Below are 9731 nucleotides of genomic sequence, written 5' to 3' on the forward strand. Positions count from 1 at the left end.
GAATTGATGGATTATTGTGTTGTCAAATGGGGTGCAACAGAATACATAAAAATGTCTGTATAGTGTCAGGAGAAAGGATATTTCACCGATAATAAGCATATGTTTTTATTTATGTACAATTTCACTTCTCTATGACATGACATAGAATTAAAGGTGAATTAATTCAGTGGATGATAGTTTGGCATTAAAGTACATAAAAGACCCAGACCTGGAGGACTGAACTGAATTCCCACCATGATTCCAGTTAACACTTTCTAATCCAGTCTCTCAACATCACTTAGAGCAGACAATGCCCTGGGTCCCCACAGAGGTAAATGGTGCCCCTCCACAAACCCCTCCTCCATGATAAGGTGGTGATTCTTTTATTTCTACACATTTACATGGAGTGCTAATGTTTGGACGTCTGTCATTCTGTCATGGAGGTGACTGGTGCGCCCTCTGAAGCTCTGTGGATGTTAACACAAACATAGCTGTGGAAACAGACTGCTGGGTGGGTCGTCATATAAAATGTGTAATACCTTCTTCTATCAGCAGGTGGTGTGCATGTACTGTCAAGTCTACTTTTTCAACATTAAAGGTGTTATATCAGTGTCTCAGAACATTTAAGTCTGAAAGGATCAGCTTCTATCAGTGTTTGCTATCTTTATTTAGCACCGAGAGAGAAGAGTTGACTTTATTGAAGTTAAAAAGCCTCAAAGACAACAGTACTGCTGTTTAAATTAAATATTTGTTTGAAGCGTTATAGGGATAGAGGAGAAACAGAGCTGTTAATTTTAACAAAAATCTTTCAGGTTCTGTTGAAAACATGAAATTTGTAGACTCAAACATGTAAATTAGTGCTTTGACTGCTGACAGGCCACACCGTCGTGTTATGCCAGAACTCTCTTGGCACAGACAGATGGAAAGCGAGCTTTACATTCAGCATCATCCCAGCATTTGTTGACTGTGAGAGCAGAAACAAGAGTCAGTCTGCATGAAGTCAAACATTTTGTCCTTTAAACTGATCATGGTGTGAGGGGAAAATAATCTCTTTACCTCCGAAATTCATGTGCAAACAATGTGGTCCAACCCCGCTGTGGTCAGGCTGATAAGAACACCAGTATGTGAAGGTGAAAGGAGTGCCATCAGCCCAGAACCAGTAACGCTCCTGGAAAAGACAAGAGCAAGAACCTTTAATTATTTGAGGGTTTTTTTTAACTCCTCAACATGATCTCCGTTTACCACAGTTTGGTCTTTACTGTGAGAAACTCTGGAGTTATGTGGTCAGCATTCGTCCCATGTCTAAACTACAGGGATTTACTTTGAGGTCACTCAGGCAGAAGAGCCACTGGTGACACCAGTGAGGCTACTATGTTAGTTCAGTGGCTCATTATGTTCAGGGTGTATCTGAGAGCAATAAAAGTATGAACGTTATTCCTAAAAAAATTTTTAAAAGTTAGGGTGCTGTGTAAAATGTAGATTAGAACAGAGGTCAGTGATTGAACAAATCTTACAAGCCCATATTTTGGTCAACACAGTTGGCCGTGCCATCCACAAATGACAGTTAAAGCTGGATCATAAAGAGAAGAAGCCATATGTGAACAAGATCCAGAAACAGTGCCGTCTCCTCTGGACCAAAGCTCATTTAACATGGACTGAGGAAAACTGTTCTGTGGTCAAACGAATCAACACTTGGAAAAAAAAATTCTTTGTGGACTAAAGAGGAGAGGGAGCATCCAGCTTGTTCTCCTGGCTCAGGTCTAAAGCCTGCATCTCTGATGGTATGGGGTTGCATTAGTGCCTATGGTGTGGGCAGCTCTAACATCTGGAAAGGAACTATCAATGCTGAGAAGTAGAGAGAGCTTTTAGAGCAACATATGCTCCCATCCAGACAATGTCTCTGTCAGGGAAGGCCTTGACTGTTTCAGCAAGACCATGCTAAACCACATACCACATCCATCACAGGTACATCCATCACATCCATCACAGGTATATCTGTGTGCAGACGACACACAGATATACCTGCCCCTGAGACCTGAGGACCCTAGAAGCCTAGCTGCTGTAAAAGACTGTCTAAATGATATCACCTGCTGGATGGCTCAGAATTTTCTACAACTCAATAACTCAAAACCAGAAATAATACTTTTAACATTCAAAACTCCTCCAACCTCATGCTTTCCAGTCTTGGTACTCTTTCAGAAAACATCAGACCCTCTGCCAGAAATCTTGCAGTTATGTTTGATTCAGACCTCACCTTCACATCCCATATCAATAAAGTTGTCCAGTCATGCTTTTTCCATATCAAACCATCCAGACTCCAGACTCGATTACTACAATTCTCTTCTCTCTGGCATCACTCAAAAATCCCTCTCTTGCCTACAGTTAGTCCAGAATGCAGCAGCTAGGCTTCTAACTGGTTTTAACAGACGACATCACATCACCCCTATTTGAGCATCCCTACACTGGCTCCCTGTAAGTTTTAGAATTGAATTAAAAATTTTACTTATCACTTTAAACGCACTGAAGGGCCTGGCTCCAAGCTATTTAACAGAACTTTTAACCCCCTATGAGCCAGGCCGCAGCCTTAGATCCTCGGGCGGGAGCCTCCTGGTCGTTCCAAGGTCGAGGCTTAAGAATAAAGGTGACAGGGCCTTCTCTGTCAGGGCGCCTCGACTTTGGAACGTCCTGCCTGAGGAGATAAGGCATGCAGAATCAGTGACATCTTTTAAATCACTTCTTTAATCTCATTTTTATAGACTTGCTGTTATGTGATGTCGTCTGATGTCTTTTAATGTCTTTTACTACATCTACCCTCTTCCTGAAATTTTACCTTAAAGGGATATTTCAGGATTTTTGAAGTTGGGTCGTATGAGCTGCTTGGCTATAGTAGTGGCATTAGCCTCCAGTGATTTCTGTGTAATTTGATCCTGTTGTTATTAAGAGCTCAGAGAGAGCGGGTGCATATCGGCTGTAGATGGGAACGTTTTGTCCACGTAAATTAACGAGTTTTACGAAAAAAAATAGGCCAAGAAAATATATTGACTGGATGTTGGAGTTACATTGCTGGCTTTATCTTTCATGGGTTCCCCTGTTGATGCGGTTTTGTCTTGTTATGTTCCTTACTTGTGTTTTGATGATGCTTTGTTTTATTTGTGTTTCTGCTTATTGTCAAAGCACTTTGCAAATCTCTGTTTTTAAAGGTGCTATACAAATAAAGTTATTATTATTATTATTATTATTATTATTATTATTATTACTACAACAGCATGGCCTCACAGGAGAAGAGTCTGGGTCCTGTCTACAGTCCTGACCTTTCACCAATAGAAAACATTTGGAGAATCAAAAAAGGGAAAATCCAGCAAAGAAGACCCAGGACTGTGGAGCAGCTAGAATCCTACATCAGACAAGAATGGGACAACATTCCTCTCCCAAAACTCCACCAACTGGTCTCCTCTTTTCCCAGACATTTATGGACTGTTGTTATAAGAAGAGGGGATGCTACATGATAGTAAACATGGCCCTGTCCCTACTTTTTTTATATGTGTTGCTGCCATCAAATTCAAGATGATCTAACATTTTTTTATGAAATGATAAAATGTCTCAGTTTAACATCTGATTGGTTGTTTATGTTCCATTGTGAATGATAAATGGGTTTTTTGAGATTTGACAGTCATTGACTTCTGTTTTTATATTTCACAAAGCGCCCCAACTTTTTTTGGAGTTGGGATCAGAGATGACCTCTGGGAATTTTGATCTCTCTTGCTACTGATGAATCAGGAATCTGGGATTCACACGCACAGGTAGAGCGTGGTTTGAAGTTTACCTGCTGAGCATCAGACGCTCCAATCCACGTGCTTCCGTACTGATCAACAGCGGTTAAACCCCGTATGGCGGTGTACTCCTCAAAGCTGCGTACGGAGGCGAGGTTGGCCTTCATGTTCTGACAGTTTCTCTACAGATGAGATAATCGAGTGTTAGAAACATTGGTGTAAAAGTGACACCAAGGCAGAAAGAGAGGTGAGTATCCATGCAGCGTGATCACCTGAGCCTCAGACCACGTCATGGTCTTTGAGACATAGATGTAACATCGGTCCTGGAACTCAGTCCATCCACAGGGGCAGTTTGAGGATTTACTAAAAACATGAAGGTCCGCTGAAAACAAACAAAGAGGAAAGCGTAGGTTTGAGTGAGGTTGTCCCTGTGTTCTTCGAAATAATAAACCTGATGTTTCCCTGCTCTGGGGTTGTTATTCATCTTTTCATTCTTTATCTAAACTAAGTCAACTGTTATCTGTTGGCACGCTCCAAATTTGTCCTCAAACATTCCTATGACAATCAGCTGCAAAAGACAAACAAAGGTTTTATTTACACTCCCTTCTTTCACTGTTGCATGTGTCAGCATTGACATGAAGCCTGACTGAAAGGTGACACACCTCCCTCGTTGAAATCATTGCAAAGTTTGTTTTTCATGAGCAAACTCAGTAAAGGGCCCGGCTCGTACCACTCCTTTTCTTTTGGATCCTCTGTCTGAATCAGCTGATCGCTGAGCTTTTTCACTTGCATAATGATGATCTTAGTAGAGCCATCATTAACATCAGTGAACCAACAAAGACAGGTATGAGGACTAGCCAACATAGAGGCAAAGTCAGGCAAGTTCCCTCTCCCAACTAGGGGGAAATAAGCAGCCTACTAATGAATGAGTGCATCAGAGAGGATTTAGAGGTGGGTATGATCTGTGGAGAGAAAAAGGGGAAGCTGTGCTGCACCACTGTGGTTAACTCTAGGGGTTTAACGACCCATCAATGAATAGTGATACATCAATTGGTTGGTTAACTATCCAATCAGACTGATAGAAAGTCAAAACATTGATGAACAATGCAATGTTTTTATTTTGAAATTCCTCCTCGCATGCTGACAGTTTCCACCATAGATATTATATACATAGACGCCGCATTGGCCAGTGGGCCGTACATCACTGCCGCCATTTTGCCAGAGGCATTCCTGGGCAAGATGCCTCACTCCTGTGCTTGTGATTGCGTGGAATAACATTTCAAACAATAACAAAACCCTTCATCATCTCATATACTTGCATTTTGTTTATGGAAGGGTCTTGCTTCTGACAATATGGCAGACACGTTGACGTATAGTGGCAGCAGGCAAACACAGTCAAATAGGCGTCTACGTATATTATGTCTATGGTTTCCGCCCACTGTTAGCATTCTCAACAAGCTAACCCTAGCTGCAGTTGCTTAAAAGTTACAGCTAAGGGAACAAAGACAAACACTCCTCTCTCTGCTGAATAATAATGAAAATATAAGCTGTCTAAAATTGAACTCTTTGTCCTAAAAAGCTCACAGGCAATCTCTAAACATACTTTTCTCCAGGACAGCCTGGGTTTTAAGAATATGTGTGCTGCAGTAATGTCCATTGAACATTAAGAAAGTTATAGGACTATAAAGAAAAAATTAAAAAGAAATTAAAGACCCTGTAAAGTTAAATCTAAAGTTTGTGTCTTAACACTCTAGAGATGTTGTAATATGGTTGCTGTAAACGTGTGTAAACACTGAGATCTATATGTGACTGAATTCTGGATTCAGACTGTTAGTAAGTTTTTCGTCTCTTTTCTAGCTTGGTTTAATGTGGGCGGGGCCAATATGTGGGCTTATGATGTCATGAGTTGGGGATTGACCCCACCCTTCTAACACTACAATCTAAAATCACAGAGCGGTTCATCTCAGTCCAGTCTGTCGTTAGCTGATGTCACTGCCTGTATTTAAAGTTAACAGTCGGTTAAATGCTGTTTTTTTGTTCATTGTGAGGTAAATTTACCAAATCTATCCGCCACAGTGGCCTGTGGATCATTTAAAGCATCAGAGCAGAGTCTCTTCTTCCAAGGTCAACAAAAGGTCAAGAGGCTGGCCAATGTTGTGAGTGCTTTACCATAGAATGTACAAAGAATTGGACAAACCCCGTGTGACGTCAGTCGTCTGCTTACAATAGGTGGACTCAAACGGCTCTTGAAGCCAATCCACGGCGGCTTCCATATTGAAATCACGGTCTCAATCAAACTTTGGATCAACGTAACGGCCCGCTCACTAAGCACGACTTCCTGTCAGCTAGCTAGCTAGCATTCTGGTTGACAGACAGCCTCTGCCTGTCGAGCTATCTGTCAATCAAATGAGATGCCAATCAGTGTTCATCCTAAATATAATCCAAACGATCGTGATACAAAAAAACTCACCCCCCGTACAGTGGGAGCACAATAAGACACTAGCTAATGAGACATGTTTGGTGTTTTGAACCAGATTGTAAACCAGTTTATTTTGTGTCTCAAAACCGGCTGTTTAACATGAGTCCAGACTGGACTTCTGGTGTTCCTGCAGCCAGCCTCAAGTGGACACTCACGGTATAGCAATTTTTTGCACTTCCACATTGGCTTCATTTTTCAGGACCAGAGGTTGCTGCTTGCGCTTCACTTAATTCTGATTGTAGCATTTTTTAAACGCTGAGTGGGCGTGGCTCCAGCTCATTCAACAGACACGCCCACACCATCCTGTAGCAGATTTTACTGCCTCATTTTTCATGATTTTGAAGCTTAATTTTATAAACTCAGACATTTTTTATTTGACTGAAATTTGACCTGGAGGTTCAGGTTCAGGTTTGCGTGACCTTGTTCTCCCATTTCTTTTGGACCAAAAAGTGAAAAAATAATCATTCTGGGACAAAAAGTCTTCAAAATATTTACATTTTTCCACACATCTAAGGCTCTCTGTTTCTTTTTCTCTCCATTATGAGTCATTCAGGCTCTCTTCTCCAGTTTCTAAGTGTTGACATGATGACAGAACAGCTTGTCGTTGGTTGTCACAGCCCATGTGACATCTGTTTTGGGGACACAACACAGTGGCTAATGCCAAGCTAGGAGGAAAACGATCAAAAATGGATTAAAGAGTGGCTATAAAAACATAACTGGTGTGGATTTAATCTTTAAAGACCCTGGGAGGTCACCCAAGTTCCAGGCTCTCTAGAAAAGCTACTGTAGGAGCTATGAAGGCGTGGATAGCGTCTTTAGAATGGCACAATAGACAGCTTTCATAGAGAAAAACAAGAGGCTAGGATTTATGGTTCAAAAGATATTTAACTTAGGATTGTTTGGGTGTGCTCCTTTTTTTGCCCTGTTCTCTTATGAAAACTCACCATTTTTTCTTCTATGCTAACTGAAACGTGGAGATGAATCTTCATAAAATGAAAAAAAAGGAGACTGGCACAGGCTGGAGGTTCATTTGTAGGCATTACTGCGCCCAGAGCATTATACAGGTGCATGACAAACATCCACATGTTCATCAGCTCCTTATAAACCCTTTGACTGCACTAACCATTCTTAACCATAAAGGTCAAACTGTGAATATCTCGTAGCAGATAAAGCAAAGTCTACAGGATGTTCTACAGGATGTTTTTCCAGTGAAAGGTCACCTCCTTCATCAATAACATACTTACATCTGTCACCTCAGTTCTAATTCTGGCAGTAAGCCATCGTCTTCTTTCTTACAGGTCTACATTTGCACACAGCATGCTGCTCTGCTCTCTGCATGCTTGCACACAGGATTAAAGGGATTAAGAATCCTCCGAACACTCACTAACATTAAGACAAATACAATTTCTGGATCAACTGGTCACCAGTAGTGCATCTTTCTCTCCAGGCCCATTTAAGTGGTTAAGAAGTATAAGAAGATGAAAAAAATTGAATCAAGGATGCATCAAATATTCAGAGAATAGACTCACCAGCAGCTCCGACGGTCACAGCCATCATTGCACAAAGCAGTGCAGACACAGTCCACATCTTCATGGTGAAAAAAACGCAGATTTTAAAGATCGCTGTCACCTATAAGTGAAAATAAGATGAAGAAAACTGAAAAACAATTTTTAATTGGCAGAAAAATGCTAGATTCAAGACTAGACCAGCCCTCAGTTATGATACTACAGGCTGAAATCTTTCCTGTCTGACAGAGTTCATATTTAGGGCCAGTTCAGGCCTAGACCAGCCCTCAGTTATGATACTACAGGCTGAAATCTTTCCTGTCTGACAGAGTTCATATTTAGGGCCAGTTCAGGCCTAGACCAGCCCTCAGTTATGATACTACAGGCTGAAATCTTTCCTGTCTGACCGAGTTCATATTTGGGGCCAGTTCAGGCCTAGACCAGCCCTCAGTTATGATACTACAGGCTTAAATCTTTCCTGTCTGACAGAGTTCATATTTAGGGCCAGTTCAGGCCTAGACCAGCCCTCAGTTATGATACTACAGGCTGAAATCTGTCCTGTCTGACAGAGTTCATATTTAGGGCCAGTTCAGGCCTGGACCAACTCTTATTTATGCTGCTATATGCTTGCACCTTTCCTCTTTGATAAAGCTTACAGTTAGGACTCGTTCTGGCCTGGAACCTGCCTCAGTTATTCTGCTGTAGGCTTAAAAGCTTTCAGTTTTGATGAGACAAATATGGTTATTAGGGCTGGTTTAGGCCTGGACCAGCTGTAGTTATGCTGCTTGTCATTTTGTTTTACAAAGTTAAGACAGCGCTTCATTAATATCTATATCCAAACATTTTATCCCACTGCTGTCAATGACTTGTCAATGAAATGATCACACTTCTATTCCTACACAACTAATTTAAAGTGAAAGATATTTAACTGTTAAAGTGTAAAGCTGACAGTCATAGTCTGAATTTAATCTTTAAGAAAAAAGCGTCCAATTCTTCACTTTATTTGATCCTCTCTCTGTTAGGATGAGCGACCGTTTTACTTCCTCAACTTTAAAGGTTTTTTTTTTGTCTTATAGTCATTTTTGACACTAATATTAAACATCATTTTAATTTTATTCTGCATTTTTAGTATTTATTTTGTCATTTTAGTGAATAAATAAATAAATAAATCATTCTTCAGTGCCTCCCCTTATATCTCCACATGTGCCCCTTTTAAACAGAGTTACTTTATATTCTATGCTTGTCTTTGACTCCATGCTCCTGTGATAATCTAACTCCCCTGGACAGGTGATAATCAGAGATTTAACAAACCTGCAGTGAGCTCTCTCCTCAGTCCTCCTGGGTGTCAGTGTGAAGCTCCAAAGTGCTGAAAAAGAAAATTCCAGCTCTTTTATAAAGTTTATCATCCTGTCGTCATGACCAAGAACTCAGGCCGAGCCCGCCGACAACACAAAGGCTGAGGGAAAGTTTTTATCTAAAAAGGGAGTTTCCTACTTCAGGCGTCTTTTATTCTGACTTCATACATCATGATAAGCACAGATTTCAGACATTCAGCTTTATGTAACATAATTCCTTTTGTCTGAATTCTCCTTCATAGGTCTTAGATCAATACTTCAGGACAAAACACTTGAGGGTTCTGGACCCAGACTTACATCACAGTATTTACTTATCAGACAGGTTTCATTTGAAGTTTCATAATTTCACATTAAAACCTGTTAAAAGGCATCAAGTATATTTAGTTAGTGCATCATAATCAGACAGAAAACCTCCATGTAATCCAGGGATGGGCAATGTTGGCCACATTAATTTTTTTTCCATTCCAAAGGGCCAAACTGTTAAAGATTGTTGGGTATCCTAAGTATAACCCTGTGATTACTAATAATTCAATGAAAAGAAGAATATGTTGTTTTCATGATAATTTATTTTACCAACAGTCATGTTTTTAGACTCAAGTATATATATATAAATACTTGATTTACAGAGAAGAATCTAATCACT

The 9731-nt window shown here is 40.5% G+C and overlaps 1 protein-coding gene across 1 annotated transcript; it reads right to left on the reverse strand.

The window, feature by feature from the left end:
• Positions 1-869: 869 nt before the first annotated feature.
• Positions 870-7821, reverse strand: LOC121509786 (type-2 ice-structuring protein-like). Its single transcript, XM_041787448.1, has 5 exons — positions 7758-7821; positions 4022-4131; positions 3803-3931; positions 1036-1147; positions 870-943 (listed from the first exon to the last, which is right to left on the reverse strand). The coding sequence occupies exons 1-5, from the start codon at positions 7819-7821 to the stop codon at positions 870-872; spliced, it is 489 nt and encodes a 162-aa protein (XP_041643382.1).
• Between the last annotated feature and the right edge of the window lie 1910 nt (positions 7822-9731).

Source organism: Cheilinus undulatus, linkage group 5 (assembly GCF_018320785.1).
Source record: "Cheilinus undulatus linkage group 5, ASM1832078v1, whole genome shotgun sequence".
Classification (NCBI taxonomy): domain Eukaryota; kingdom Metazoa; phylum Chordata; class Actinopteri; order Labriformes; family Labridae; genus Cheilinus; species Cheilinus undulatus.

Coding starts and splice junctions, on each gene's coding strand:
- LOC121509786 (XM_041787448.1), bottom strand. CDS start 7,821: ATGAAGATGTGGACTGTGTCTGCACTGCTTTGTGCAATGATGGCTGTG. Junction 4,132..7,757: donor TGTGACCGTCGGAGCTGCTG/GTGAGTCTATTC, acceptor GTTTGTTTTCAG/CGGACCTTCATGTTTTTAGT. Junction 3,932..4,021: donor TGACGTGGTCTGAGGCTCAG/GTGATCACGCTG, acceptor TCTCATCTGTAG/AGAAACTGTCAGAACATGAA.